Below are 16,148 nucleotides of genomic sequence, written 5' to 3'. Positions count from 1 at the left end.
GACAATAACAATTCCTCATTTAAAAATTATTTTATTATGTGACAGATTTTACTGCATTTCTTCTTTTTTTTGTGCCACAATGACTTGGAGGCACTTACAAGATATCATTGCACTGTACTGGGGGGAAAAACATTGCCTAACTCTAATACCTAGAAAAGACTAGATCACAGTTGCATTAATTGGTCTGTTTTACAATTCAAGTCACCTGGAATGATGCAATAAAACCATTTCATATAAACGATGATGAAGATTTTGTGTAGGAGCAGATGTCGCGGGGCTCTATGCGGTGGGACTTAAAGGTTTTTCAAAGAGCCGGCGTAAAAATGTACTTCAAAACATCTTTACGGGTTAGACCCAATGTGACCCTGCACAAAAAAAATATCTATTTTTTGTTTCGATACAAAGGTCTTTGGGTTACAGCTTGTAAACATTTGCGTGTCATATTGATGGATGTGGATCCATCTCTTGTGGCTTAAGATGGCAGGAGCAATATAGCCTCCATCCCAGCACCAACAGCAGAATTGTTGTCAAGTACGCGAGGAAGGTATTTGCATGACTCAATGATGAGCTTTTTCTGCCACATGCCCCTGAAGAAATTTCTCTCCACGGAGAGGAGGTTGGGCGCAAGCCATCGGTTGGCTTTTCACACACACACACACACACACACACACACGCACACAGAAAGGTGGCCTCCATTTAGCCAACCTCTTAAAGGCACAAATCTTTTGTTTAAGCGAGGCCAACCTTTCTGTTCTTCAAAACGCAGCGACCACAACATTAGGTACACCTGCAAAAATCAAATGGCGTCAAGCATAACCAGCAAAAAAAAAGAAGTACCGGAAGCTTCATCCGCTGTCGCTTCCTACATCAGTTCTACAGAATACAACCAGAGTGATATAATGCGATTACAATTTGAACTCAATGGAAATTAGTCACGCTGATTGGTGAAGGCAGGTGTAGCCAAGGTTGCGTCGGTCTTGGAATGCAAGTTTGCCCCCTAAGCGGGTGGTTGCTGACTCGCCGCGGGCTTTACTGGGCGTGAACCCTCTCCTCCAGAGCCTTGAGCTCAGCCTCCACCCGAGCGGGCAGATCAGCCCCCACCTGCTGGCTGAAGTAGGCTCTCAGCTCTTTGGTCTCATTCTGCCAGAAGTGCCGGGGCACCTCGAACAGGGCGCCCATGTCGACGTCGGCGCCCAGCCCCCGGGTGTCGATGGCGCCGTCTTCCGGCAACCAGCCGACGGCGCTCTTCTTGGCGCCCTCGTCGTGGCGCTCCCGACCGCAGCGCTTGAAGATCCACTCCAGCACTCGGGAATTCTCGCCGAAGCCCGGCCAGAGGAAGGCACCGCTGGCGGGGTCCTTCCGGAACCAGTTGACGTGGAAGATCTTGGGCAGGTGCGTCGGGGCCTTTCGCGTCTCCATGCTCAGCCAGTGAGCGAGGTAGTCGCCAAAGTTGTAGCCAAAGAACGGCCGCATGGCGAAGGGGTCGTGCATGATCACCTTTCCTGAAGGGAACACGAAACCACGTCTTGATGTCCCGATGTGGACATTGGCGCGCGCGCGCGTGTGTGCGCGTTACCTTTGTGCTCGGCGGCCGCCGTGGCCTCAGACCTCATTGCTGCCCCAACAAACACGCCGTGTTGCCAGTTGAAGGACTCGTAAACCAGAGGGACTCCTGATGACGACAACATTGGAGCGGCGGAATCACAACAGAGACATCCAGAAAGGCCACTTCGATCACATTTAAGACCTCACCATCACAAAAAAAAAACGTCACCGCTCAAGGTAGCCAAAATGGACCAGATTTGAGAGAACATTCAAATATTGAGCGACGATATTCTTTTACTGTGATACATCGCGATAGTTCGTCTTCCGATTGATTGTCGACAGGCCTCCGGCAAGCATCGAGGTTTGAAATTAAGTCAAGGCCGCTACGAAAGGCCGTTTTTTTTAAGAGCAGGCCGGAAGACCGGGTGCCTGGGAACCCCTGATTTTGAGTCTTGATTGAACCCAATGTGGGAAATTCATTGGAATTGGGCTTGCAGCGACAAGGGAGACTCTCTCTCACTCTCACACTTTTTGGGGGTGGGGTTACTTGACCCGGTTTGCCACAATTTGGCAAACCGGAAAGCGTTGATTTGATGTGGGCACAAGCACAGTCGAAGCAGTTAATTCTCTATTTGAGGGTGGGACAGAAAAAAAATTAAAAAGGGGGCCAAATCGAAAGCAAATAAGATTTCATCCGATGTTGGCCTCCATTTAGAAATAAAAATCTCTTTGTGAAATGCTGGCACGGGAGGAGATGTTGCAATTGGCGTGCCAGCACAACACAGCCAAACCTCACGCCGCAGAATTGACCAAGTCGAAGACTCCCCCCAAAAAAGAAAGAAACATCTGCTCTCATAACTAGTTTCGCTCAGCAACGTGTCATTTGATCGTCATGTGTATGGATCAAGAGGAGATTTGCAAAGAAGCCATGCCCTCCCCTGGGGGAACACACACAAAAACAGTCAGTCTGCCATTTTGTTTGAAATTTCAGACTACTAATCTTTAAAAAAAAAAAAAAAAAAACGCTACAAAAATGGTGTATTCTGGACAGACGAGGGGCACGAATTAGCATGAATTTTTGAGTGATCGAGCGTCCGCCTTTCAAGCAAACCCCTGGATGCAAAATGTTCACAATTCAAAACAGTTCCCAGGCTCCTTAGTGGAAGGCAACAGTCTGGAAATTGGCTCTTAAACTTGACAACGAATTGGCGCCGTGGTCAAATCCAGCTTCTTTCATATTCGGCAGCCGCCTCAAGTCAAGCCTCTCCTTTCTCTCGAGCACACTAATTCATGCCTTGGTCACATCCCCGCCGTATTACTGTCACGCACTTGCCTTTGGAATCAGCCAATCCTCCATCAAGCGTCTCCAGTGGGTCCAGAATGCCACCGCTCGCCTCTTGAGAGTTACTCGGAAGAGGAGCACACCACTCCCGCCCCGGTGGCCCGTTTTAGAGTTCTTATTTGTTTTCCAATCTCGAAAGGGCCTGGCCCCCACCTGACCTCTCAGAGCCCCGACGCACCCGCCCGGTCGGTGCCCCGGGCCTACTTTTTTTTTGCTCCTTGTACGGCACTTTGCGGACAACAGTGGCTGTTCTAAAGCGCGCTAGATATATATACGCTTGTGTCGAGCGGAGATATCCTCATGAAAAATGTGTCAGATATCGTCTGCAAAGAGCAGCACCCACCTTGCGGCCTGCGGCCACCAAAGATGATGGCGTCGATAGGGACGCCCTCTTCGCTCTCCCACTGAGGGTCAATGATGGGGCACTGAGCTGCCGGCGCACAGAAGCGCGAGTTGGGGTGGGCGCAAGGTGTGCCGCTTCCTGTTCACAACAAGGGGAAAAAAAAAAAAAAAAACAAACAAAAAAGATTTGTCTCTTCCTCATTCAAGCTCAAACGAAACCGATTCCGAGGACGGTTTGGTGTGGCAACGAGTCGCAATCGACGCACCGTGGCTGGTATGTTACCAGAGCTGCGCCGGTCAACGAAAAGCCAACTTTTGCATTACGTGGGGACTCATTGGCCACAACAAGACCAGGAAAAGCCAGAGAGAAGCGCAAGCCTTGACCCGGACTGGAATCTGGACCTGCGTTTCACGCGTGTTGTCGCGCGCCGGCAATTTCAACATGCACATTGACCCGCGCTCAGAGCAAACTTGGCCAACTGCGTCACGCCGCGAGAAAGCGGTCGGATGCATTCGAGGGGCGGAAGGCTTCCCATGAACGAATACTCGGGCGGCACGGCGGCGCAGGGTTGGAGTCCGTGTGGGACTTCCTGTGCGGAGTCGGCGTCTTTTTCCCGCGCCTGCGTGGCTTTTCTCCGGGTACTCCGCTTTCCTCCCACATTCCCAAAACATGCGTGGCAAGTTGATGGAAGGCTGGAAATTGTCCCGAGGTGCGAGTGCAAGCGCGGACGGTCATGGATGTGCGCGTGGAAAGCCAGTTTTGGGGACGGAGGCTCTTTCCAGCCGACGACAATACCTTGCTTCCAGGTTTTGCCGTGCCAATCCGTCAGCGTGACACCGGCCGCGGGGGGGTCGAGCCCCTCCCACCATACGCCGCCATCGCTGGTCTCGCCGACGTTGGTAAACACGGTGTTTTTGGCGACGGTGCTCATGGCGTAAGGGTTGGTCTTGTCCGAGGTTCCCGGGGCCACGCCGAAAAAGCCGTTCTCGGGGTTGATGGCTCTCAGCTTTCCTGCGAAACGGAGAGCGGGTGAGCGGGCGCGACGTCGAGCGGACAACCCAGTCCGAGTCCGCCTCCTCTCACCTTGCGCATCGAACTTCATCCAGGCGATGTCGTCGCCCACGCACTCCACCTTCCAGCCCGGCAGAGACGGTTTCATCATGGCCAAGTTGGTTTTACCGCAGGCGCTTGGGAACGCCGCTGCCACGTAACGCTTGACTCCCTGAGGGTTGGTGATGCCCAGGATCTGAGGAGGACATTTTGGGCTTGTTTCTTTTCATTTCTCCTCTGACTCTATTTCAAGGCTTACTTTCACAACAGGTGATTTTTTCCCCCCCCCCGCAAAATGTCAGAGCCTAGAAATAAAATCTGGCTTGCGCAGGCATTTCTAGCCCCCTCCCCCACTTAAAAAAAAAATCCCCAAAAGCTGATAAAGTCACTTTTTTCTTTGTAATGATTTCGGTATGTCTCACCAGCATGTGCTCCGCCAGCCATCCTTCATCCTTGGCGATGCGTGAGGCGATCCGGAGGGCGAAGCACTTCTTCCCCAGGAGGGAGTTTCCGCCGTAGCCGCTGCCGTACGACAAGATCTGCCTGGTGTCGGGCAGGTGGGAGATCAGCACCTTGTCTGGGTTGCAGGGCCACGCGTTGACCAGTGGAGCTGAAGGTGAAAATCCATCATCCGCCGGCGTTGGTAAAGAGCGTAGAGAGCGCGCGCGCCACTTCGGCAAAACGAGCACCCGGTCGTCAAATAAGCATGGGGTCATGCGATGCCGACCTTTGAGTGGGAAAGGCCGCCCTAAAGAGTGCTGACAGCGAACAAACTCCACCCCCTCGGCCAGTTTCTTCAGAACAGGCGTGCCCATGCGGGTCATGATGCCCATACTGGCCACCACGTACGGCGAGTCGGTCACCTTCATCAAGGACAACCCTTTACTTTTGACTTCGGAGAAATAGACAGAAATCTACACACGCAGGACTGCGGGATGGTGGGATTTTCATTTCGTACCTGGACCCCATATTTTGCAAGGGTGGAACCCACTGGCCCCATGCTGAAAGGAATAACGTACATGGTGCGACCTGGAGAGCGATGGAAGAGCACAAAAAAAAAGCAGGTCATTGAAAACATGGTGATCAAGGTCATGTGCAGCGAGTTCCGGCAAAGTCGACCATTGGATTCAAACGCAGCAATTGAAGCGCCGGATGTCACGGCGAAATGGGCAAAAAGAATTTCAAGCGTCACTAAATGGCTTCGTTTTCCCTCCGATTCGATTCGGCCTTCGTCCGTCATCCGGTCACGTGCCGGAGCTGCAACGGGCTCAATAACGCGGCTCACCTCTCACGGTTTCGATGTCTCGCAATTCACATTTTTTTTTTTTTTTAATGGGGGTTGGGGGGATCTGTTGTTTTTGTTTTGTGGAAAATGTAGTATTGTTGAGGTTATGGGGGGAGGGGTTACAAAAAGAAATCAAGACTTTTGCTTTGGGTTTTTTTCAGTTTTGCGTCGTCTTTGAATGGTCATTTATAGCCGAGGGCATAATTATTCCATTCAAACCCTTTGTTGTGGAATAGCCAATCATTTATGCACGGAGAGGAAAAAAAAGCGCATCTTTTGCTGGGACATCTCGTCCACAACGAAAATGACATTTTTGTTTGGAAGCGCGTGGTCCGACGCCGTGACTTTCCCCGTCCCCTCATGCTAACCGGTGAAAAGCGCAACCCCTCAACAAAGAGACACGGCCCAATAAAGAGGAGCTGGCGTTTTGCAACGTGCCTGCCATGCATCCGGGGAAGCGCTCCCGTCTCGCGCTCAGCCAGTCAGACTCGCTCATCCAGCTGCCCAGTTGGCTCTTGGCTCCCCCGGCGGGGATGGGGATGGTGTCTCTCTGGCTCTTGGTCACAATCACCGTCTTGCTCTCCACCCGAGCCACGTCTTTGGGGTCCGTGCGCGCCAGCCAGCTGTCGCAAAACGGAACGAGGTGTCGCCGCCGCACCGAGATGAAACTTTTCAACTCGCGCACTTCGGGGTGGAATGCGGTTTACCAGTTGTCATATTTGGGCAGTTTCTTGACCATGCCTTCCTTCTCCAGGTCGGCCAGGATGCGGGCCGTCTCCTCGGGCGTGCCCGTCACCACCCGCACGCCGCTGGGCCTGCACTCATCTGCCGCGCTCTTCACAAAGTCCGCCACGTCGGGGGGCAGCGAGGGGATGGAAGCCAGCGAGCGAAGCCCCGGCCTGCCGCTCACAGGCCCCTTTCTGAAACAGACGTTAGGTCACGGCTTAGCCTTCACTCATGCGGGAGTCAAGTGGCCGCGCGTCGTTACTTCTGCACCGCACATTCGGCGGAGGATTTGACCCGCCACGTCGGGTCGCAATTTTGATCCGACATGGAGGACAGGAGTGCTCAAAACAAACCATACTGCCGAGTTAAAGCTACCAACCATCACCGTTTACCGCAACCAGCGCTGCGTAATAGGCACTTCTTTGGCGGCCTCATCCATCAAGCAACGCTCAATCCGACCATCGCATGGCTCTGGAGTTGCACTCGGTGCACAAAGAAGCCACGCCTGAAGAACGAGGCGCAATAATGACGCAAGGGAAGAGTTCAGTTCCGCTTCCGGACGCTACGTTACCGCAATTCCCCAGATATCAAAATGCCCCATGATAGAATCGTTCCTCTGCGGACACGTCACGATGCCGAGAAGCGGACGCAACATCAATCCGATCTTGGCCGCGTGCCGGCACACGTGGCATAGCGGGAGTAACCCGAGCATGCACGACAGCACGCGAGGCGCGAACCTGCCTTTTGAGGGGAAAGACAGACACTCAACGGTCACGCTCGCTTTCCCTCCAAACGACCACCTGAGAGTCATCGCAATCGCAGAGGACAAGGAAGCGGTGAGGAGAAAGAATGCAGAATGAGGACACAAGTCACTCAAGGAGCTTCCCGTCCTGATCTTGCTTTGACACACAAAGTGCTCTCCGACCAGTTTCGCGCAAATCAGCATCATCTTTATTGGCCAGGTATGTCGAACACACAAGGAATTTGTCTCAGGTAGTACAGGCCACCCCAGTACAGTATTATCAATAAACAAGGACATGGCAAATAAGTCTGTAAAGACTTTCCGTAACGCAAGGGGACCGTCGTGCAGTAGTAGCACTCAATGACAGCCGCGAGACAATGTGCAAAGTCTCAAGCAGAGCTCAAGTGATCAGTGGTAGAATACAGTACTCTGACAGCTGTGCAGAAATTTGTTGCACCATGATTAAAGTGAGCGGCGGCAGCAGCTAATTGGAATGCAACAGTAGGTGTGCAATTACAGTCCTTGAGCACTTTCAAGTGCCTGGTGCCGTGGAATATCCATCAGTGACAATAGTTCAAGTATGTGCAGAGCTGGAGCTATGATAATTGTGGTCATGCCGTTTCACCTCCGGTGGCGTATGGAAGTTGTTAGCAGTCAGTAGTTGAGAGGAATCGAGTTTTTGTTTATTGTCATTGTCAAAGAAAGGCAATCTGGAGCGCCAGGAGCAGCATTTTCTAGACGGGCCGATTACACGATACAACTTAAGCCCTAATAATTGGCTACACTTTTGTAACATGACAACTTCATGTGGGCTGTTCTGAGCGTTAGTGGGTTGTTTGTTTTGAGAATTGCGTGGCTGGGCCAGATCAACTCCTCTCGAGGGCTCGACGTCGCCCACGAGCCTTAGGTTCCACGTTCTGTAATTTGCCTACTTTAAGCAAATGAAGCGTTCCGGGCTCTTTTTCAGCAGGCTGAGAGCACAATAACCGCGACACGAATCCAAACAGAAGCCCGCCTTTAAGAGTCAAAATGAACTAAAATCACACCGAATATGTCAAGTCAATAGGGGCTTACCTTCGTATTACTCCCAGGAATCGGCACGACATCTTTGGTTGCAAACAAACAAAAAGTCAACTCGGCAAGTTAAAAGAGTTTTAAAAAAAGGCAGAGCAACAGCGAGCTCGGAGGCGAGGGATGGCAGCGGTTGGTTAAAGTTGGTCGCGGCTCATATCTCTACTCGGAGGGGACCTTGCACTTTGCTCTGCGTGAACGTTGACGCCGACACATTGATGTCAGCAGCGCGCTGGATGTTTCCCTCGACCTCGTGGCTAAGCAGACAGACGACCCCCCCTCGCGTCCTCTTTGTGACAGTCGGCTGGAGCTTTACAAAGAGTCCAAACACACCCGCTCTTTTCCAAAATGAACGAGAGCGCAAAAGGCGTCCGCGAGCGGGTTGCTTCCGCGCAGGTTGCGTCCTCATTGGCGTCTTTAGGCTTTCTTTTTCGCTCCCTCCCCCCGACTCGGCTCAAACCGGCGGCTGGCTGACGCAAGTTTCCAGAGTTCCTACAGCAGAACGTCGTATAGGAAAAGAGGCCGAGAAGCAACGTATACGCGCTTCAACCCGGAAGTGGATCTTCAACATGGGCACAAAAGAAAAACTTCTGGCAACAGGCAGCGAATAGCGAATACGACACGCTTGCGAACTGTTTTTTAGTCATCGTTGCGGTTTTGTCCTGTCACGGCGTGTTGGTTGTTTTGGGATACTCAAAATGCTTCAGGAAGGGGGGGGGGGGGGGGACGTTGCCTAAAGTCCTTTCCTAATGCCCACGTAAACCTGTGAAGCTACGGCAACAATGACCCCAATATTTGGGATTTTATAGATATGAAGCCTTTTCCTCGTCATGCTCCAGGGATGGGCTTCAGCATTGCTACTGAGGGAGTGCCATCGGGCCACTTACTTGCCAACAAGATGGACGACAAAAATGCCATTTTCAATTTGGACAAATGACGTGTCGGCCCATTGATAGTGAAAATCCACGTTGAATTGGATAAAAATGTATGATGGCAATAGAAATTCACTGGGAAAATTGATTAGAAAAAAAGAAGCTGATAAACCTCCGATGTGTGTTTTCCACAAAACCTGGGCCTTCTTCCCCAAGGAATTAATGCCGGCATGGGGCCGCACGCAGCCCGCGAGCCACCAGTTGCCCATCTGTGCCATCGGTGCTCACAATAATAAAAAACATTTCTCCTGGGAGAAGCAAAATGTACTTTTGGGAGACCAAGCGGTAGGAAGTGTCTGGGCGGGGGGCAGGCAAAGGAATATACAGTAGATAAGAAATAAGCATGCAACTTCATGGCTGTGTAGAATTAGTCGGAGCGACGAGAAGATCGCAATTATTCTGTGGTGCCGTGCAATAGCTTTCTTCTGAGAAAAAAAAGCACCAAGAATTTCTTCTTTTCAGACTGGTTGTGCAGTGTTGTCCATTGCCTTCAGAATCGGTTGTGCTGGTCTATGAAGCTTGAACTCAATGAGCAACCCGACAGCATTTTTAGCCAATCCAATTTCAAATCGGCGCACTTGCTAAAGGCTCCAAAACCACGAAACCAACAATGCTCATAGTATAGTCAACATTTGTGCCACCATTTTCTTTTTCCCATATATTCAGAAAGACGTCAGGAAAACTGAAACGGCAGAGACACCCATGACCTGCTCACCATCATCTTTGTGATTTAATCAGCGTGTAACTAGGATGGGATGATCAAATGTCCCATTGCGGTTACATTTCTGCAGCATACACTGTATTTCTCAGGCACACCGACACCCTTGACAAAAAAATGGATGAATGAATAAATAAAAGATTTTGAATCAGCCCTTCAGTCAAATCAAAGAATCAACAACTAATGGTCCTCTCATGTCGGTGTAAGCAAGTACAACCTTTACCCTTTGGATCCAGCCATGACTAAGAACACACATTTAATGAGTGACTTATTAGGTGACACGTCTGACATTTCATTTTAAATTCACCTTATGTTGTCCTGCACAGTTTAACAAGTGCAAAGGTTGTCGAAGATGTACAAACAAACGGCACAGTGTTCTAAAAACTGTTATTCAAGTGTGGCGTTTGAAATGCTTCTCCTGGCGCTCCGGAGTGCCATTCTTTGCCAGTGCCATCACTGAATTGTACCCAGAATCAGAATCGCCTTTATTGTCATTGTACAGAATACAACGAAATTTGGGTGCCACTCCTTAGTGCATTCGTAAAAAAATAAAATAACGGTTTAATAAATACAAAACTCAACAACACACAACAGCAGCAGCAGTAGTGGTAGTGTGGACTGAGGCTTATATTGCACGCAGGACACATATTGCACATGAAATGAAATGGCTCAGATATTGCTCGAACCCGAACCCCTACATATACATCTCATTAAAAGCGTGAAAAAACCGCAACGTATCGTCGAAAGAGCCGTTTCTAACATTTGAACTCCGCAGGTCAAAACAAGCAAAATATTCGAAAGAGCGGTCAAACAAAACTAAAACAAGCACGTAAATATGTTTCTTTCCAAATTTGTATACATTGTATGTAGCCCTAAGGGTCAAGGCTCTGAAAATGGATCATCTTATTTTGATTATGGCTGGAGAACATGATTTGGAGTTTTGACGCACAGGTTGAAGGAGGAGGAAGAACAGCGTCCGTCTCAACTACAAGTCCCACAATGCACCGGCGATGTGGAATGCGGAACCCCCGTCAACTATTGACTTTCGTTTTCGGTTTTAATGCTGAGTAATTGTGGCTTTGAATTACAACTCAATGTGAGGATTCGTTTGCCTTCTTGCAATTGCCCTCAACTTTAAACAAAGCCATTAAGACTCCATTTTGAGCGTGTTCCCGACGTCAGAAGCGACATGGCCGCTTGGGATATTTGCACCGAGACGAAGCAGCAGGTAGGCTCGGGCTGTTTATCTCCTATGTACTGGATAAGAAGGAGGAAGCCGTTTAGAGAGTGCAACTTTGACGAGCTAAAATGAAACTTGATACAGCCGCGCGGCGCGGGGTCTTGTAAGGTGAGCGGGTAGCGGTGGCCCGTTTTGAAACTTGTCGTCACGGGAGCGTGGAGCCGACACAAATAAGATACTTGACATGACTTGTTTTCATCGCAGGTGGACGACTTCGCCAAGAAACTCACCAAGGATGTAAGTAAGAGGGCAATACTGTCAAGGGCAATACTGTCAAGGAATTCACAAAGTACAGTACATGACGCGTCTCCTAAGGATAGGGCCAAAAAGCAATTACTGTACTTTTCTCCTGGGGGTCGGGGGGGGGGGGCATATTGGGACTGACCCGTAGTATCAATTTGTGGGGTAAAAATAAATAAATAAAATGTCTGTCAAAGTAAAAGTGGGAATCGTGATTCATGACAGAAAATGTTGCAATTAGTTTTAAAAATGTCGCTCGACCGCACTCTATAGCTCACTTTTTTTTCTCCTGTATTAAAAAAAAAAGGCAGAAGCGCTCGTCTCAACATTTTTCCCTCAGAAGATCGAAGAGCTGCAGGTGCTCCTGAAGGTTCGTGTTCAAATAGATCGTACAAGAAACAAACACTGGAGACAAACTGCAAAAATCAATCAATCATCAAATCATCGGCACCTTCAAGTTATCGATTTTCGTGTTGCCATCAGGCCTCTTTCAGTTATCATGACCGGGCGTTCCCGAAGGCACCGCTGGATATCCCCATCCCAGATCCTGTGAAGGAGGAGGCCAAACGCAAAAAGAAGGAGCAGCAGCAAAAGGAGGTCGGGAGCTGCCATCGGGGAAGAGGGGAATAAAACGGGGGAGGATATGCAAACAAAATACACCTGTTACCTCAGCAGCCAATCGCTGCGCTGGCGAGAGATTCAGAGAAAACAACAGCTCCGCTTTCTTTTGTTGCAGAAGGCGGCGGAGAAAGACAAGGAGGAGGACGGCGAGGATTCAGGTGAATACGACCTTTAAGTCGGGGGCCACAAGCGGGAGTGGACGTCTCTTAGCGAATGAAAACGGTTGCCGTTTGGTCGCTGCCATTCCGCAGCTTCTTGCAAAACATTTGGGCTCAGCAGAAAGTAATTTGCTTTGCTGGGCGCCATCGTCAGCCTCAATGAACCTGAGTCCAATTGTGCATTAGGGCCTCCTTGCGGTCCCGTCTGCTGCAACGAGCGCGTGGAGGTGCTCCTGAAGGAGGTCAAGCCTCAGCTGCAGACGCTCAAGGAGAAGATCAACACGGTCAGTCCCAGCAACGGCATTTGGCGCCACCTTCGCTCGTCTTGTCGACATGCGCGCTTGAAGGCGAACAAACGGAAACGAGAAAAAAAAGGCAACTTTTTCAAAACGGCGCACTCCTTATTCATTCAATTACGAGACGTATTCCCTCTTCGTACAATCTCTAGGGGTCCTCAATCATTTTTAAACAATAGAATTGCATTTTGTTCATACTATGAATATTGTATTTCAAGTGTGTTTCTTTCTTGCGACTGTCTGTTTACTGGTTCGATCATTAAAAAAAAAAAGATGACTTAATCAATTACAAGTGCATTCCCCATGTCTGATGTCATATTTCTTCTTGCCAGCATCTGTGGGTATTCATTTGAACGTTTTTTTCCTGCACCTACAAATTAAATAATTTTTCATTCACATTTGTTTTTTTAACAGATGCTTGGAGAGTGAAAAAATAATTTTATCTGCCGTGTGGTAAATTAGGTTTTGAAAATTAAATCGCTATTTGTTGTCTTGCGCGTCTGCGTTGATACAAATTCAATTGAAATGAAATAATTTTCTTTTTCCTGCGGGTGTCTGAATACTAATCGAGTTGTTGGGGGGTTTTTTTCCATGGAGGTTTTTTTTTTAAAGTAATTATTGTAGGAGTCCGTGGATTCCGCCCGACCCCCGATTGTCCGATGCTAATACGAACGTTCTGACCTATTCTTGCAGGTGTCTCATTATTTTTTGAAACTGCTTCGCATGTATCGTTTGTTTAAATGTCAGCGGAATTATTACCGAGTATCTGATTTTTCTTGCAGGTGACCACGTGGATCCAACTTCAAATTCCCCAAATTGAAGACGGGGACAACTTTGGAGTTGCAGTGCAGGTCGTTCACCGATAAGCGGTCGAGTGACTTAATTGCATTCCAATTGGTGCGCGTGCTTAGTTCAGGCTCACGTTGGTTCAAGTATTTTGGCTGCTGTGTACCATTAGGAGAAAGTGTTTGAGATGCTGACAAGCTCCCGCAGCAAGGTCGAAGGATTCCAGACTCAGATTTCAAAGTAAGCGCAACCTCCTTGAAGCCATGTTTGCACTCCTGCTCCAAGAGTGGATTTTTCTCGCCTATTTGTCTTTTTCGTGAATGTATTTTTGTTGCGGACCGTATCCACCAGTGGTTAAGAGCCGACTTACTTCCCGCGATACCCTTGCGTGGAAAAAGGGAGCCACGACATGCCAAATTAAAAAAAATAACCATCGGATTTTCTTTCCGATTGAGTCCATCGTGTGACAAGGCGTCGCCGGAAAAAAGGACGCGAGCCGGGTTTCCTTTCCGCGGCGCCGAGAGCTGCACGCGCGGCGGGCTTTGCCAAGCTAATGCTGATCATTTGATGCTGTCCGTCTTCACTTGGGAGTCGATTTTTCGACACACAGTTGGGCGTTCGTACCCGCTTTTCGGCTTATTCGCTTTCTATGAAGGCGGTGAAGCCGCTCAAGGGGAAAAAGCGCCGTCGCATAACATAACCACTGGCATTTCAAAACCATGTCATGACTGGAGTGCTCAGCGACCAAATGCCCCATGTCCGTACTCCCAAGTCAAACGAGGGAGTATACAGACGGAGATTTCTCTCGGTCTCTCTCTACCTAAGGGAATTTTGCCCTGTCTTTCAGATATTACAGCGAGAGAGGCGATGCGGTCGCCAAAGCGTCGAAGACGCCCCACGTGGTCAGTACTTGCTTTTGTCCCGAACGCGTGCTCATTGCACCTTGGGAACTTGACCTGTTAAAGAAGGGCGTTGTCTGGGCATCGTTTTTGAGGGTGACCTTGTTGCGCTCGCTCTGCAGGGAGACTACCGGGAGCTGGTTCACGAGCTGGACGCCACCCAGTACATGGAGCTCCGTCTGATGGTCCTGGACGCCTGCGCCACATACGTAAGAGCCGACGTTGACGGCCGCCTTTGAATTGACGACTGCGTCCGTGCACATAGGCCAGTTATCGCTCGCACGATGCGTTTCTGATGATGTCGGAGTCTCCTCTGATTAAAATGTTGAGGGTAGCCTATCAAACCAAACGACATCTCCGTCCTGCCTCCAAACTTCTCATGCGCCCGGACCCCCGCTTGTCCCCCGCCAGGCCGCGCTCTATGACATCATCAGCAAGAATTACGCCAAGATCAAGAGGCCCCGAGGAGACTGCAGAGCTCTCATCTACTGAAGCGTCGGAGTCCCGACACGCGCACTCGCGAGATGCACTCGGCACTCTGTGGCACGGTCAAGTGGAGACGCGATACCCTGCCGCTCAACGGAACACGTTTCGCAACATGTTGCCAAATAAAATTGCAATCGTTCTTGCAGTCTGCTTCGACTTTGTTTGACTTTAGTACACAGCGGTGGTCCCCAAACTACAGCCCATCCATAAATAGCGGTTTTTATTTCGTGCAGAGATTTTTTTCCTTCCCCTGTCAAGATCCCAGACAGGATTTATTTTTGCTTACGCGTGGCTTTTTGCAAAACAATAAAAGTTTACGTTTCGACACCTCTGTGATGGTCACCCTTTTTGTTAGAAAGTGACCCCGGCCACCCGCCGGAGAAGGGGAAAGTTATTTAACCCTCACGGGAAAAAGTTGGGAGGGGCCCCCGGTATACAGTATGGTGACATATTAAGTCAATTAGGAGATTTTTTTTAAAAAAATGGTGACTATATTTATCATCATTTCTTTCTTCCTCCTCCATTCAATGTCATTCAAACGACTGACGATTCGGGTGACAATGTCTGGCAGTGTGGCAAGAATCTCTGAACTGTCTGTCAATCAGTGACCCAAAAACATCTAAAGGCAACATTTTCAGCTCTTGAGCAGTGCCAACAATGATTACATTCGTCTCCGCAAAGAAACTTGTAACGGTTTGTAATTAGAGGGTCGGGTATCCATCCCCGGGCCAACCCGGACCATGGCAACTTGCTTTGCGTGTGAACCAACCTTGATGGAGGCCTCTGTGGTCCAGGTAGCCCACATCTCCCGGCTGCAGGCCTGGGAACTTCGGAACGTGTGCCAGAACAGAGCAGCAGGAACACCCGGACGGCTAGAAGAAACACACACAGAAGGAAAATGAACCTCAGTGTAACATTCTTGGCCGGATTTCTCCTCCTTTTTGGCGGAGGTGATGTTTGAATGCGGACAATTCCTCAACAAGGAGGCAACACATGCTGCGTGTGTGTGTGTGTGTGTGTCTGACAGTTTTGAAGTCGAGCACATGGTTGATAAAAATACAACCCCTCTGGCCCCCCTTTTATCTGTTATGCCACCCACCCTCTCCACTCATTAGTGCAGCAGAACTTGAATTCTGAAATGTACTTCAACACAATCGTTTAAAAAAAGTCAATCTTCATTTGAATTTTGGGTATCATTTTCGTGAAACCTACATTTACTTTGCATTAACTCAAACTTTTATGCTGTCAAAAAGTTGTCACAGGTTCGCTAAAGTTGGAAATGATCGCTAAAAAAAAGTTTCAGATGAGACAAACTCAATTCTTGCGGATGGATCTTGTTAATGCTCCCTGGTTCACATTCCTCCATGTCACTGCTGTCAGTTTTTTTTCCCGGCGTTTCCCCCACGACGTCAATGAATCAAGTCACAACTGCAGTTGACTTCACTTCACCCTATTTCCATCTCTTATACTTCAAGGGAGTTTAAAAAAAGGGTTCGACAGAGTAGAAAGCACAGTTGGTCTGTTTTCAAATGTATGGACTAAAAGAAACGTTTTTAGACATACCTGTATGAATAAACGAGTACAACACAGAAGAAAAAAAAATCTACACAAGTAAAATATTTCCCACCACTGAAAGGCAGCGATTCTTTATACAGTACAGTACCTGCA

The 16,148-nt window shown here is 49.2% G+C and overlaps 2 protein-coding genes across 3 annotated transcripts; one reads left to right on the top strand and one right to left on the bottom strand.

The window, feature by feature from the left end:
- Nucleotides 1–15: 15 nt before the first annotated feature.
- On the bottom strand, nt 16–11,832 carry pck2 (phosphoenolpyruvate carboxykinase 2 (mitochondrial)). Of its 2 annotated transcripts, none has more exons than XM_086101367.1 (11): nt 11,686–11,832; nt 6,273–6,485; nt 6,004–6,188; nt 5,239–5,309; nt 5,008–5,143; nt 4,703–4,890; nt 4,314–4,476; nt 4,026–4,241; nt 3,231–3,368; nt 1,577–1,672; nt 16–1,502 (listed from the first exon to the last, which is right to left on the bottom strand). In XM_086101367.1, exons 2-11 carry the CDS (start codon nt 6,302–6,304, stop codon nt 1,030–1,032), a joined length of 1,698 nt encoding a protein of 565 aa, XP_085957493.1. In that variant the 5' UTR covers nt 6,305–6,485; nt 11,686–11,832; the 3' UTR covers nt 16–1,029. The 2 variants fall into 2 exon arrangements, with proteins under 2 accessions (XP_085957493.1, XP_085957492.1); XM_086101366.1 differs by lacking the exon at nt 11,686–11,832 and adding an exon at nt 8,108–8,719.
- On the top strand, nt 10,763–14,625 carry psme1 (proteasome activator subunit 1). The gene is made up of 11 exons (XM_086101368.1): nt 10,763–10,982; nt 11,199–11,231; nt 11,542–11,604; nt 11,718–11,831; nt 11,971–12,013; nt 12,200–12,297; nt 13,092–13,160; nt 13,268–13,335; nt 13,943–13,997; nt 14,117–14,203; nt 14,406–14,625. The coding sequence occupies exons 1-11, from the start codon at nt 10,944–10,946 to the stop codon at nt 14,484–14,486; spliced, it is 750 nt and encodes a 249-aa protein (XP_085957494.1). The 5' UTR covers nt 10,763–10,943; the 3' UTR covers nt 14,487–14,625.
- The last annotated feature ends 1,523 nt before the right edge of the window (nt 14,626–16,148 follow it).

Source organism: Hippocampus guttulatus, chromosome 21 (assembly GCF_054856545.1).
Source record: "Hippocampus guttulatus isolate MCC_2025c chromosome 21, RoL_Hgut_1.0, whole genome shotgun sequence".
Lineage (NCBI taxonomy): Eukaryota > Metazoa > Chordata > Actinopteri > Syngnathiformes > Syngnathidae > Hippocampus > Hippocampus guttulatus.
The sequence above is the reverse complement of the archived record's forward strand: the minus strand, read 5'-3'. Positions and strand labels throughout refer to the sequence as shown.